General features: G+C 41.8%; 1 protein-coding gene across 2 annotated transcripts in view; it reads right to left on the reverse strand.

Annotated features, from left to right (window-relative positions):
* PGM1 (phosphoglucomutase 1) overlaps nt 1-5,358 on the reverse strand; it is a 55,523-nt gene extending 50,165 nt beyond the window's left edge. The window contains exon 1 of one of the 2 annotated variants that reach the window (XM_033408977.2): nt 4,893-5,358. In XM_033408977.2, the coding sequence (XP_033264868.1) occupies nt 4,893-5,138 (246 nt within the window). In that variant the 5' untranslated portion in view covers nt 5,139-5,358. The remainder of the gene's footprint in view (nt 1-4,892) is intronic. The other variant, XM_004281613.4, reaches the window with a different exon arrangement.
* Between the last annotated feature and the right edge of the window lie 10,563 nt (nt 5,359-15,921).

The following is a 15,921-nucleotide window of genomic DNA, read 5'->3' on the forward strand; positions in this document are numbered from 1 at the left end:
GTGAGATCCTGTTTTCCTACAGATTATACCGTACGGCTCATTTTGGCAACTGATACATCAATCTGTTTTTGCTTGCTGTTGAGTGTGAATGATTCTGCCCAAGGAGTACTTTCCTCCCAGGTCACACTACCTGGTAGGATTTGGGGTAACTTTCCTCCTGAGTCACCACATGGTAGGATCTGGGGGTAAGGATTTGATTCTGAATAAATATTAGTCTTTTTTTTTTTTTTTTTTTTTTGCAGTACTCGGGCCTCTCACTGTTCTGGCCACTCCCGTTGCAGAGCACAAGCTCCAGACGCGCAGGCTCAGCGGCCATGGCTCACAGGCCCAGCCGCTCCACGGCATGTGGGATCTTCCCGGACCAGGGCACGAACCCGTGTCCCCTGCATCGGCAGGTGGACTCTCAACCACTGTGCCACCAGGGAAGCCCAAATATTAGTCTCTTATACTGAGCTCTAATATGCTTACAAACACCTGTGTTGCTAAAGAGTGAGCTGAAATGGTCACTACATTGTGTGAGTCCCACGGGCTTAATCAGCAGGGTGAGTAGCCATTCTGGGGCCAAACCAACCAGCGTGAGGACCACAAACACTGGCGGGAGCTCAAGATGAACTCGCAGTTCATCTGAATGGTCTCCTGGGATAAAGCAGAGAACAGACAAGCCCAGGCTTCATCCACTTGAGACCTACAGTCAAGAAGGTTTGTGTTGGAGGCCAGGTGGGTTACAGACACGCAACCCAACAACCACTATAAGATGCAGTCAGCGCTGTTATGGAGGTGAGCAAGACAGGCTACGAGAGCAGAAAAGTGGTGCACCTGATTCAGGGATTGGGAGCAGAGAAGTGCCAACTAAACCCAGACCTGAAGGTGAAGGGGCGAGAAGAACGCTCCCGGTGGAACCAGATGTGAGAGAGTAGAGCATGTTGAAGAAGTAGGTTGAAGAGGCTGGTTGGAGAGAGCCCCATCCTCCAACTCTATTGTTTCACGCTCTACAGGAAGCAACCACACTAAAAACCCCTCATGTTTTATATTTTACAAGATACTTCCACACATACTGCTTTATTTTCTCACTACAGCAAACATTTCAGGTGTCCCTGGCCCACACTCACAGAGTCAGGAAAAGAGACTGGGAATTGCCCCCTCTGTTCCTGGAATGCAAGAGATGTTACACAGTAGCAAACACAGATATGCCAGGACTGTGTTCCAAATACTAGATTCCCGCAGGGAGTGGCTGAGGACACTCTCAGTCTGGGTAAAGGTTTTTTTTTTTAACATCTTTATTGGAGTATAATTGCTTTACATTGTTGTGTTAGTTTCTGCTTTATAACAAAATGAATCAGCTATATGTATACATATATCCCCATATCCCCTCCCTCTTGTGTCTCCCTCCCACCCTCCCTATCCCAGCCCTCTAGGTGGTCACAAAGTTGATCTCCCTGTGCTATGCGGTTGCTTCCCACTAGCTATCTGTTTCACATTTGGTAGTGTATATATGTCAATGCCATTCTCTCACTTCGTCCCAGCTTACCCTTCCCCCTCTCCAGTCTGGGTAAAGCTTTAAGCAGTAAATGAGCATTTGGAAGGTATCCCAAATTCCCTCCTTTTTCCGCTTGGGCTAATCTAAGTTTTTGTCACTTGTACCCAATTGGGTTCTGACTAACAAGGTATCACTCTATTTTGGTTGGGGCCATTGAGGGTAAGAGGAAGGTAGGAGACAATGCTGAGATCTATGGGGTGTGGGCATTAATATGTGCCTCAGGCTGGGTATGATTAACTCAGTGTCCCTATATTAGCAGAACATTGATAACAGAAAGTCCTGCCCTCAGGCTCATCCTGAGGTTTCCCTACAAGTGTCATTCAAACAGTTTCCAGGTGAAAAGCAGCTGCCAGGCACTTTTAAATATGTTGTTTCATTTAATCCTCACAAGAGCCTCACTGCGTACATATTATCATTTCCTGTCTTCACAGACAAGGGGGAAAAAGGATCAGAAATTGAATAACTTGCCCAAGAGAACTGTCCCCAACTCCTATGATTTTTATTCTTTCTGCCTAGAATTCCTCCCCCAACAAATCCATCTTAGAAACTCCAACTCATCCTGTAAGCCTCAATCCTGCTACCACCCCTCTGTGAAAACTTTTTCGCTTCCCCTTCCACGCCCAAGTACAGCCTGCCATGCTCTTGTCCCTTCAGCATCTGGCACATAACCCCCTCACAACACCTAACACACTGTGCTGTCTGCTTATTCCTGTCTACCGCCCCTTCTAGGCTATGTACTTACTGAGGGCAGGAATGTATTATATCCCAAGTACTAAGTACAATGACTGATAAGAAGTAAGCACATAATAAATGTTTAATGAGAATAAATGTATGGGTCATAAACTATATGCTGGCTTTAAGTGCTGGAATATACTTGAAGTATTTTCCATATACTTCATAATTCAGGGCAACAGAACAAGGATTCATTGAATGCTGCATTGCCTTAGGTACGAGGGAGTGTCACATGTAAACTGACAATTTCATCTAGTCTAGCGGTATCTATGGGGAAAGGTCAGTTAAGGGAGAAGAGTGGCAGACAGGGGCTGCCGGGAAACGCTTTCTGAAGATGCTATCTGGATTGCACCAGAAGAGAAAGAGCAGCATATTTAAATCCCTGGTGAGGGATGAGAGAGAGAGAGAATCAAATCAGAGAACAGGGAGCTGAGGATGGAAACCTAGGGAATAGCTAGGATGTGGGTAGAGTAAGCAGTCCATGAAGGAACTCTCAAAAAGTGTGAGTAGAATTGGGAGACAGTGACCAAGGCAAGGGAATGAGAATTTTTAATGAGTACGAAGTCAGCAGTGCCAAATGCAACAGGCAGGTCAGATAATATAAGGCCTAAACAGTGTGCAATGGATTTAGCAACCAGAAAGTCATCAGTAACCTTGGCAAGAGCAACGTCAGTGGAGTGGTGGAATAAACAGAAGCCAGACTGCAGTAAGGCGGTGAGTGAACGGGAGTTAAGAAATCTGTGATGGTGAATGCACACAACCTTTACAAAGATTGGCTAAAAGGGGGCGGGGAAAGCAACAGGGTAGAAGCAAAAGGGTGAAGAGGTTTTAAGAACATATATTTTTAGTCTTAACCAATTCTTTTCTTCCACCCCACGCTACTCTCAAATGGACAGTTTTCCAGTTGGACCCCTTAAATTCCCACTATGCTGTAAGCCCCTTAAGGACAAATCTTGCTTCTAAATCATCTTTTTATTCCACCCATTTCTCTGACATAGTATAGGCTCAGTATTTGCTGAAGAAATGCAAATTCAACACAGGTGATAACAGGGAAATGAACAAGAGCTGTACTGGGATACAGGTCTTGTTCATTCTTCGTTCTTCTTTCAAGGGAATGTGAGGTTGTCTGAAAACTCAGGATTATAAAGAAAACAAATCCAGACAATCTTCTCTCACCGATGCTTATAAATGTTTGACCCAGAGAGGCAGATGTAGATTGTTCCCAGTTTAGATTTGAGAGACAGCTGGAAAATATATCTTTAGACTCAGGGTCTCTTCATTCCCAGAAACTGTTCAAGTCCTTGGAACTAGCAGGTGTATACTAGATTCTCAGTGCTGCCATTAGAGTTCCTGTTGAACCTGCCTAAGCTTCAGTTTTCTAATTGGCATCTTGAAGATGCCCATAATAGCATCTACCTCATAAGGCTACAGGAGGATAAATGAGATACTGCAGGGAAGCACTTTTCACAGGGCTTGGCAAAATGGCACTCAATATGTTAATAAGAGAAATAAAGTACTGCTAAAATGGATAAAAATATTACTAAATATTACTGAGTTCCAAAAGAGGTGAGTGTAAGTCAAATCTTATGTTAAATATAGAAAGAAAAAAGAAAACTTAAAAAAAAAACTCGTTAGAAAACTTTTTTATAAGAGTAAACAATTACCCCAATTTACCTATTTTATAAAGCCGCATTTTCGCAAACGTACCAGGTTGGCTGAAAAGTCTACTTCAAGGTTTCACCTAAGTGGACCTGCCCCTTTAACTCATTTAACGTTCCTTAGCTGTGGTGGCAGAACCAAGGTATTGCGTTAATTTCCTGGCCTGCCACGACTGCTTACACAAGAGCGCCCTTGGGTAGGTGGTTTCTGTTCTAATGGAAATTCAGCTCCAGCCCCCTCGGTGGAACAGATCCAGTAGCAACACCGAGCAAAGACTACCGTTTTCAAAAGCCTGCCCCCCCAGCAACCAGGCCGCTCCAGGGCAGAGGCAGAAGCTCCGTCCCAGCAAACTCAGGGGACGGGGAAAGGGACTTTGCGACCGCCTCCTGAGAACTGAGCGCTTGACCACCAGCGGGGCGGGTGCCCAAAGCCTTGAGCTCGCAGCCAGCGGGAAGCGCCAGTCCCGGACGAGAATAGCAGGCAACCCGGCGGGATGCAAAGTGGTTCTGAGTAAGGCGGCGGCCTCTAACCTTTCCCGGTTAAGGCGACTGCACTCTGCTCGGTAACTGCATCTTCACCGGCAGAAAAGGTTAACGTAAAGGTCAGAGGCCTGGACGGCGGCGGGGGAAGGGGAGGGAGGGAGGAGGAGAGAGAAGGGAGGCGCAGGAGGCGGAGGGGCGGGCCTCCCAAGGTCAAGCCCTGCCCTTCGCCTCGCGCCTCCCCGCCCGCGGGGGCGGGGGGGCGACGAGGGATGGGAGGAGCTGGCAGAAGAGCAGCTCTGCGGTGCCCCGTGGCTACTGTCCGGCCCTGGGCCACCTCTGCCCGGCCCGCTAGGCCAGGAAGAGCGAGCGCAGAGAATTGTGGGGGTGGAGACTGAAGTGGCGCGCGCGGAAGTGGCCCCGCAAGCGTGAGGCAGAAGGCGGGCGGGCGACGGGGGCTACCGAGGAGCGGGCGCGTCCCTTACCCCGTTGGCGGCGGCGATGCGGACGATGAGCTGGATGGCCTCCTTCATGTAGAACCTGCCGTCACCGCCCACCACCAGGGTGGCCTCCTGCCGCTTTGCCGTCTCCACGGTGGAGATGATACTCTGGATGAAATTCTCGGCATAGTTGGCGCTGCTCTGAAACACCTTCACCCGCTTCCGCAGCCCGCTCGTGCCCGGCTTCTGGTCTTGGTACGCCTTGGTCTTAACGGTCACGATCTTCACCATGGTGGCGACTAGCTTCGTGGGGCCCGAGCGGACTCTGCTAAGCGAGGGGCGACCGGAGCTGTGGATGCAGCTGCTGTGTGGTGAGGCCGCTGAAGGGTCGGGGCAATGCAGGCTCTCTCAGCGGTGCTCGTCCCTCCTCCTTAAAGGGACAGGGGACAGGGCCCTCCCTTCGCGGCCAGCCCACCTCCTTGCAGGTCCGAGAGGGAGGGGAATGGGGAGCGCCCACCCCTAGGCCTCCAGTGTGATGGGTGGAGCCTCTGTGATTTACCCTCCCCTCGTAAACCCATCCGCTGTAAAATGAAATCCGGAACTCCTCCCATAAGTGGAAGAGCAGAGCTTGGGGTAGGGACCGGGTCACAGGGCAAGGACTTGAGGCAGAGTGGGAAAAATAGAGTAGGGACAGCCGGACTTAGAAGACTTGGGAAGGTTCCAACTTAGGATTTTTCCGCTTTATGATGGTGCGAAAGCAATAAGCATTCAGTAGAAGCCATACTTCTAATTTTGATTTTTGATCTTTTCCTGGGCTAGCAATATGCAGTAGGTACTCTGTACACTGGAGATGCTGAGCTGTGACAGCAAACCCAGCCCCAGCTCCCAGTCAGCCACTTGATCAGGAGGGTAAACAACCAATACACGTGGAACCACTCTGTATCCATACAACCATTCTGTTTTTCACTTTCAGTACAGTATTCAATAAATTGCATGAGACATGCAACACTTTAGTATAAAATAGGCTTTGTGTTAGATGAATTTGCCCAACTGCAGGGTAAAGTAAGTACTCTTATAGGTAAGCTAAGCTGAGCTACAGTGTTTGCTAGGTTAGGTGTATTAAATGCGTTTTCCCCTTATGATAGTTTCACCTAACGGTGGGTTTATCAGGAGGTAACCCTAAGTGGAAGAAGATCGGTACAACATTTCCTGTGGTTAAGCTGGAGTTTCATGTGTAAATAACTTTCCGGAAACACGTTCTGAGGGATGGAAGTGTCAGCCTTAGCTAGATTTTGACTCGTTTTTTCTATTCTCTAAATATTAGGGTATTTGTGTCTAATTCAAAGGTCTAATTCAACCTACTACTTTCCACCTGTTTACTAATTCAACCTTCTACTTTCCACCTGTTTTCATTTGGTTAGGGTGGGTGTACTAATAGGTAAGATTTATTGAATATAATGTTTACTGAGTATAACGTTTCTAAAGTACAGGTTTTATTTTTTCCCCTATTTCATGCTCACAAAACTGAGATTCAAAAAATAAAATGGGGGCTTCCCTGGTGGCGCAGTGGTTGAGAGTCGCCTGCCGATGCAGGGGACACGGGTTCGTGACCCGGTCCGTGAAGATCCCACATGCCGCGGAGCGGCTGGGCCCGTGAGCCATGGCTGCTGAGCCTGCGTGTCCGGAGCCTGTGCTCCGCAACGGGAGAGGCCACAACAGTAAGAGGCTCGCGTACCGCATGAATGAATGAATGAAGGAAGGAAGGAAGGAAGGAAGGAAGGAAGGTAGGAAGGAATAAATAAAAACTAGTCAAGGCCACAGAGATAAGTATATGCAGGAGGCCAACTCAGGTGGATGTGGCTCCCAAGCCAGGGCTCTTACCATGATTTGCCTGCATGTCACCAGGTTTGAGAACTAGGAAATGTATGGGGAAGCCTTGATAAACATATGTACAAATACACGGTAAGGCTGAGTGTTACTACCACCAGTTATTCATGTAGTACAGAATTGGCGAAGAGATCAAAAAGAACTGAGGTGGCCACAGAGGGTTGGAGGATACAGAGTCAATGAAAGAGGCTCGACTGTTAAGTAGGAATCTTCTTTTAGGTTCAGCATCTCCCTTGATTTGGTGAGAGTGGTTGTCTCCTCTGCTTGAGAAATGTGTCATTTACAAGATGTGTTAACCAGGGAAAGCTAGTTAATATCTGTGGGCATATGTTTCTTTACTATAAAATGGACACAAAACCTATCTTAGAGAATTTCTGCAAGAATTAATGGGGTTTTGTATGTCCCTAGTTCTCAATCATGCATACAGAGTAGACTCACCTGAGACCCTTTAGAAACTAGCCATGTTCTGATCCAAACAGATTCAATCATAATCAGCTGATGTAAGTAAAGCAGCATGATGCTTACAGAGTAGTATCATCTTGTGAATTAAGTAGTATAATCAAACTCATTTTATAGACTAGAAGATTGAGAATAAAATGGTGAATGTAATCAAGGTTACCTGGCTCCACAAAATGAAAATATAGCATAGAATCACTGAGTCTTAGAAATACGAACCTCTCAGAGTTGTATGGATTAAATGACATACTGAATATAGAGCTCCTCGCACAGTACTGATAGCTACTCAGTAAATGGTAACTCGTTATTATAAAGTGGTGGGCTCAACTTCAGATCTCATGCTCTTTCCCTATTCTTCCCTATCTTTGGAACTAGGATGGGGCTTTTCATTTAAGAGGACTTGTTCCATACTTCTCTCACCTCAGAAGTTGTAACAATTAGCTTCAGCTATATAACAAACCACTCTTAAACTTAGACAATCACCATTTATTCTTATGGCCCATGATTTTATGAGTTAACTGGGTGGTTCTGCGGATCTTGACTGGGCTCCTGTAGATGGTGGTCCCCACGATCCCCTCCTCCTGGTAATCATGCTTTTATGTAATCCCCTTATATTATTTGTCTTGCTGTGTAACACATTACCACAGAGTCAGCAACTTAACGCCCATTTATTATCACAGTTCTACAGGTCAGATGTCTTGCCGGGGGGCGGTTTGGCTGGGTTGAATGTTCATAGTACCTGTACAACAAGGCTGAAATCGAGGTATTGGCTAGGCTGGGCTCTTACCTGGAGGCTCTGGGAAGAATCTGCTTCCAAGTTCATTCAAATTGTTGCAGGATCCATTTCCCTGCAGTTGTATGTCTGAGGTCCTTGTTTCTTTGGTGGCTGTCAGCCAGGCTCCACTCTCTGCTCCTAGAGGCCACCTACAGTGAGTCCTTCTCATGGCTGCAATCTCTGACTCCCTCTTCAACCATCAGCCAGAGAAAACTACTGGTTTGTAAAGGGCTTGTGTGATTAGATCAGAATACCTGGATAACCTCCATTTTGCCACATAATGTAACAATCATGGAAGTTATATCCCATCATGTTCGAATATTCTACCTGCACTCAAAAACTGACTTACAGATTTCCAAGTTGTAGTATTGAGAAAAGCAGCAGAATGATTCCTGTTCCCTCCTGGGTGGCAAGTGAAGTGGGAAAAGAAGCCATTGGACCTGAAGTGCCCATACAAATAGAAATGAGAATTCTTGGCAGTGTGGACCAATGGTCAAGAATTCGACAGGATGATTGTGTGCCTCCAAAGACATTTGGTATCAGAGGCCAGGTATTCTTCCCCAATGTTTGGTGCCATATAAGCTAACTGTACCTAATGATAGTCCCAGACGGATTATCTCAGGCAAATGAAACAGAAATCAAGATGAATTCTAGAGAAATAAATATTATTTCCTGAACACCTAACTCTGTGGACTAAGATTTGTATCTACTCATAGAAATCTAAGTCTCTGCCACCTGAGCAGAATGGAGTTTAGAAAACATTAAGTTGTTATAGAAAAAGTAAGTTGTCTTCCTTGCAGTTAGATTATAGTGAGATATGTGCCCCTTTTATCTTTTTTCTGATTCATATTTTTTCATGTTCTTACAATGTATCTACTTTCACTAATTAATCCTAATAAAAATCCAAGATGCTGTCAAAGATTTATCAGAAGATATCTAGGGCTTCCCTGGTGGCACAGTGGTTGAGAGTCTGCCTGCGGATGCAGGGGACGCGGGTTCGTGCCCCGGTCCGGGAAGATCCCATATGCCGCGGAGCAGCTGGGCCCGTGAGCCATGGCCGCTGAGCCTGCGCATCCGGAGCCTGAGCTCCACAACGGGAGAGGCCACAATAGTGAGAGGCCCGCGTACCGCAAAAAAAAAAAAAAAAAAAAGATATTCTAACTCAGCATTACTTATATTATGGGCTTAAGTAAATAGTGTAACGTAAAAGAAACAAAATTGTGTATATAGTATTATCCTATTTGAGTGTTTTCATTTCTTTCTTTTAGAAACACATACATGCAAAGGACTAAAAGGAAATAGATCAACATATATAACAATGATTACTTCTGGGTTGTGGGATAGGGTAATTCTTGTATATTCCTTTATGCTTTATCAGGATCTTCCATAGGGAATTTGTATTCCATAGGGAATTTCTATAGGGAATTTGTATTGTTTTTATAATAATAAAAACACATTTTTTCTTTTTATTACCTCTTTTAAATGGTAATTCTCATGTTATTTCATTAATGAGTTATCCTTTAGATGGCATTCATTCATTCATGTATTGGTTCATTCATTCTACAAATAGGTTTTGAACTGCTACTAAGCACCAGCTCTTTAAAAGGTGTTAGGTGAACAAGTCAGAATGGTCCCTGATCCCACGGAGTTTTCCATATGTTAGAGGAGACAAATACTGAATAACAAATCATAATTGTGATAAGTGCTACAAATACATAGTGGTGCTTTAAAATGTAAATAGGAGGATCTATCATTGGAGCAGTCAGGGAAAATATCCTGGAGGAGCTGATGTACAAGCTGAGGACTGGAAGGATGAGCAGTAGTTGGCCAGGTGAAAAGGGAGGAAACATTTCATTCCATGAGAAGGAATGTTAAGGGGGCAGGTTTGAAGTAAGAAGGAAAATTTGTGCCATCGAGGGTTTAAAGAGCAATCAGTGTAACTGTAGCATAGAAACTGAGGGGTAGAGGGTCTAATCATGTCAGGCCTTCTGGATGGTGTCAAACATTAGGACCTTTATCATAATAGCAATGAGCAACCAAAAGGTTTTTTTTAATTGTGGTAGAATATACATAATATAAAAATTACCACTTTAACCATTTTTAAGTACGTTCAGTGGCATTAAATACATTCATTGTGCAACCATTACCACTATCTCCAGAACCTTTTCATCACCCCAATCTGAACCACTGTACCACTTAAATAATAGCCTCTCATTCCTCCCTCTCTCAGCACTTGGGAACCACCATTCTACTTTGTCTCTATGAATTTAACTGTTCTATTCTCATGTATGTGGAATCATACAACACTTGTCCTTTTGTGTCTGGCTTATTTCACTTAGCATAATGTCTTCAAGGTTCATCCTGTTGAAGCATGCCAAAAGGGTTTTAAGCAGAGGAATACTATGATCATAATAGCATTTTTAAGAGATCACTCTGGCTCCTGTGTGTGTGAATGAAAGAAAGTGGATGAAGTGAAACCAAATAGGCAAGTGGAAAACTATAGTGGATTGTACTAGGTTGAAGTCAAAGGAGATATATAGGAGTGAATGGACTCAAGATATTTTCAGAAAGTAGAGTCAACAGAACTTGCTGATAGACTGTATGTATAGGGTAAGTGAAAAGGCGTGGTATCTCCTGGCAATCTGGGACTGGGACTATTATAAGAAATGTGGGGTTGGAGGGTAGTGCAGTATAATCATGAATTCTGTTTTAGATATGTAAGGTCTGAGGTGCCTGTCATGCATCCAAGAGGAGTTATAGAATAATGTGTTAGATATAGAGGTCTAGAGCTTAGAAAAGAGACTTGGCCAAGTGATATGAACTTATAACCCATTAGCATATAGATGGCATTTGAAAACATGAGAGTGAATGAGATCACCCAGGGAGAGAATATAGAGTACAGAAAAAAAAAAAGAGAGTCCAACACCAAGCTCTGAGAAACCCCAACATTTAAAGGCCAAGAACTGCAGTGTGAAAAAGTTAGGCTTTTCTACCTTTGAAAAACAACTTCTTTAGGAACATCGACCTAGCAGGAAGATTTAAATGTGTTTCTTCTGTATGTTATCCAGCCTTCCATAAACCTGAGTTCAGACCTATTAGGTTACATTCAAAGGCAAGGAAGATTTGCTTTTTAAGTAAGTTATTAATATGCCATTTAGGAGCCTTCCTATAAACCAAATTATCCAGAATTTTGTTAAGTTTGATCTAGGTCAAGGAACAAGCAGTGGGCGATTTTGTGAAAGAGTTGAATGATTTCTCTGTCTACATATACAAGTGTGTATAAATGGAAGGTAGGTTAAATCGTTGCTAGATAAGTATATAATGCTTGGTCAAATCCCATTTCCAAATACAGTGTTCATTAAAGCAGCTTTACCTTCACCCTTCACAAATCATCATTTGTTGTTTTTGTTTTTGTGTGTGTTTTTTTTTTTTATTTTGCGGTACGCAGGCCTCTCACTGTTATGGCCTCTCCTGTTGCGGAGCACAGGCTCCGGACGCACAGACTCAGCGGCCATGGCTCACGGGCCCAGCCACTCCGCGGCATGTGGGATCTTCCCGGACCGGGGCACGAACCCGTGTCCCCTGCATCGGCAGGCGGACTCTCAACCACCGCGCCACCAGGGAAGCCCACAAATCATCATTTGTATTCCAACTATAATGATTTAAAGAAATGTGTTTACCATAGGATATCAATCTTTGATGACTTCAACAAATTGCAGATGGTACACATTTTATAATGAAAAAGACATGTATGGAATTTATAGTGGAAACACTGGGTGGTAAAGTGGGTGATCTAGTAGCATTAGCCATTTAACACTGGTTATATGGCTAATACAGAAACTGATTATCAAAATAAAAAACGCTGAAAAGTAATTAACAGCATGTAGACAAGGCCTTAGAAAGACCCTATATGGCATACAATAAAAACGTGTATCATATTGTAGTTAAAACAACTCATTATTTTTGTGCACTCAATTTCCTGTCTGGTGGTGTCAAGTGATAGCAGAGCAGTATATATTGAGGAATATCGGAATGGTCTCCAGTTTAGGCCTAGAATGGTCACCCAAATCTCTCTCCTACCCAAGTGTTCTACTAGGCCTGTAAGGAGGTCTCTCAATTATGAGAAATCTGATGGAATATGTAAGTCGTAGATAATCTTTACAAGAATTTTCAATTATTTGTAGCTGTCAAATAACTAATTGATGATTCCATATCCCCATACAAATTATTACTGAACAACACTGCAAATGTCATTTTTGTTCTTTTGTTAAACCTAAATCATAGGTTCTTTGTGGCTGCAGATTTAGTTCATTATGTTAAATTTTGATCTATTTATAATTTGCTGAAATGACTTGTTCCTACATGTGTAAGTAGTATAAAACCATTCAATATCTATTCTATCTGCACCTGTAAGTTATTCAGGTGCTTAAAACTTATTTGAATAAAACTTAATGGATATCTGTAGTCAGCGATTCTGAAATTGTTTGTTCCTTGCCAAAATAATAATAGTTTCTGCACTCATGTTTCAGTGTCAGATGGTTATTCATGAAGTTTTATGTGAAAAAGATGGATATATGATAAATTGGACTTTTCCCTTAGAATTCATTTTTGGAATCTACTATAAAGGATATCAGTCTGAATTAATTTATATGAATATTTGATATGCAAATATTAATAATATAAATGACAAAAAGATAAGATTTTTAAAATACAGATTATGAAAGACATTTTTAAAGAGATAATGAATGTCTTCTCTTATCCCATTTCATCAGTGTTCTTTTTTTTTTTTTTTTTTGCGGTACGCGGGCCTCTCACTATTGTGGCCTCTCCCGTTGCGGAGCACAGGCTTTGGACGCGCAGGCTCAGCGGCCATGACTCACGGGCCCAGCCGCTCCGCGGTATGTGGGATCTTCGCAGACCGGGGCACGAACCCGTGTCCCCTGCATCAGCAGGCGGACTCTCAACCACTGCGCCACCAGGGAAGCCCTCATCAGTGTTCTTGATTAAGAAATCAAGATGCTATGGTAGGCTAAATAATGCCCCCCCAAAAGATACCCATGAATGTTATCTTTTTTGGCAAAAAAAAGGACTTTGCAGATATAATTAAGAATCTTGAGATGGGAGATTATCTTGGATTAATCAGGCAGGCTCTAAATGCAATCACAAGTGTCCTTACAAGTGGGAGAAGGAGGGAGATTTTGACTACAGAAGAGGAGAAACAATATGACCATAAAGGCAGAACTTGGAGTGATGCAGCCACACCCCAAGGAATGCCAGCAGCCACCAAAAGCTGGAAAAGGCAAGAAATGCTTTCTCCTCTAGAACCTCTGGAAAGAGCACAGCCTGAAAACAACTTGATTTTGCTCAGTGTTACTGATTTTGGACTTCTGGCCTCCAAAACTGTGGGAGAAAATTTATGTTGTATTAAGCCACCAAATTTGTGGTAATTTGTTACAACAACCATAGGAAACTAACACAGATGCTTTAACTTTATGGAGAAGTCTAGACAAGAAACTCATGGCCTGATTCTCTAGAGGCCTAAAGTGTGACTTCAGGTGGTCAGCAAGAGACAGAATAAGAAAAGAAGGCTATCCTGAGGCTCTACCAATGAATTAACAACAGAGGAAAGTATCTCAGGTATATCACAAATAAAAAAGGAATTGAGAAAATCATGGATGTAATTATTGCCAAATTATTGTTTTGCTTAAATTATCTAACAAATTAAAATATTTTGTTGAATTGTCTAGGAAACAGAGTCTCTGTTTCATCCACTATGTAGAATTGAACATAACATACTGTGAGTGTTCTGTATACCACACTGAGATTCTGCATACTCCCTATCAGAAGTAGCTTAGATTGGCTTTAGCAATTTTTCCTCAGAGTGAATTGTTTTGTTTCCTTCCCTTGACACTCCTGACTCCTGTACCTCCTGCTGTATATTTTCTTAATATCGAAGATATCTTTGAAATAATTTATATTCATTGTCTTCACTAACTCTCCTTTCATCCATCCATCCTTCCATTCAAGGCTTCTATGAAATACTTACTAAACATATAGTACAAGATACTTAGGTAGGCCCAGATTTGTCATGTAAGATAAGATCCTTGTACTCAAGGCATTTAAAATAGGAGAGTACAGACATGTATATAAATTAATAAAATACAAGAAAAAAGCATGAGCCACAAAAAAAGGTATTGATTTTTAAAGCTAGTATTAGAGTAGAAAGGTCCCAAATCAATAACCTAAGCTTTTACCTTAACAAACTAGAAAAAGAACAAATAAACCCAAGGCAAGCAGAAAGAAGAAAATGATAAAGATAAGAACAGATTTCAATGAAATTGGAAACATAAAAATAGGGAGAAATTAATGAAACTTAAAGTTGGCTCTTTGAAAAGATCAATAAAATCGATAAACCTGCAGCCAGTGGCAAAGAAGACACATTTTACTAATATTAGGAATTAAAAAGGGGATATCACCACAGACCCCATAAACAATTTTTAAAAACTCTATGTGCATAAATTTGACAACTTAGATAAAATGGACCAATTCCTCAAAACCCACAAACTACCAACTACCCCCCACCCGAGATGAAAGAGATAAACAGAATGGTCCCATAACTGTTAAAAAAAATTGAATTAATAATTAAACCTCGAAAAATCTCCACACCCAGATGGTTTTAATGGCAAATTCAAATATTTAAAGAAGAAATAACACCAGTTCCCTACAATCTCTCCCAGAAAATAAGAGTGAACATTCCAGACTCATTTTATGAAGCCAGCATAGCTCTGATACCCAAACCAGACAAAGACATTACAAATCAAGAAAACTACAGACCAATATCCCTCATATACATAGTCAAAAATATGCTCAGTAATATACTAGTCAATTGAATCCACAATATATAAAAAGAATAATGTATCACAACCAAGTGGGGTTTATCCTGAGAATGAAAGGGTGATTCAATATTTGAAAATCAATCAGTGTAATCCACTATATTAACAGTCTAAAGAAGAAAAACCATAGGATGATGCAGAAAAAATATTTCACAGAATTCAGGATCCTGATAAAAACTCTCAGCAAACTAGGAATAGAAGGAAACTTCCCAAACCTAATAAAGGGCTTCTACAAAAATATTTTCAGCTAACATTGCATTAATGGTGTAGGAATAAACGCTTTATTCCCTAAGACTGGGAGCAAGGTAAGGATATCCACTTTTATCATACTTATTCAACATAATTATGGAAGTCTTAGCCAATATAATAAAGAAAGAAAAAAGAAAAGGCATACAGATTGAAAAGAAAGAAATGAAAGTGTCCTTATTGCAGATGACATGTTTTTCTATGAAAAAAATCCTAAGAAATCTACAAACAAAAAACTCCTAGGACTAATATATTAGTTTAGCAAGAGCCTCAGGATATAAGACCAATACACAAAAATCAATCATATTTTTATATACTAGCAATGTACAACTGTTTAAACTGAAATTTTAAAAAATAGATTTACAATAGCTCATAAAAATAAAATATTTAGATGCAAATCTAATAAAGAATGTATAGGATTTGTATGCTAAAAACTATAAAATGCTTATGAAACAAATAAAAGAAAGCCTAAATAAATGAAGAGTTATGCCATGTTCATGGATTGGAAGCATCAACATAATAAACATGTCAATTGCCCCAAATGATCAATACATTTAACACAATATCAATCAAAATTCCAGCAAAACTTTTTGTAGATATATAAACGTTTTGTAGACTAGTCCTAAAATTTCCTTAGAAAGGTAAAGAAACTAGATGACTTTGGAAAAGCACAATAAAATTGGAGGAATCACATTATCTGATTAAAAGGCTTCCTATATATAAAGCTACACTAACAAGACAGTGTAGTATTGGTTAGGGGAACTACAGACAGATCAATGGAACAGAATAGAGTCCAGAAATAAAAGAGCAATTTAAT

The sequence above is a fragment of the Orcinus orca genome, chromosome 1 (genome assembly GCF_937001465.1).
Source record: "Orcinus orca chromosome 1, mOrcOrc1.1, whole genome shotgun sequence".
Taxonomy (NCBI): Eukaryota; Metazoa; Chordata; class Mammalia; order Artiodactyla; family Delphinidae; genus Orcinus; species Orcinus orca.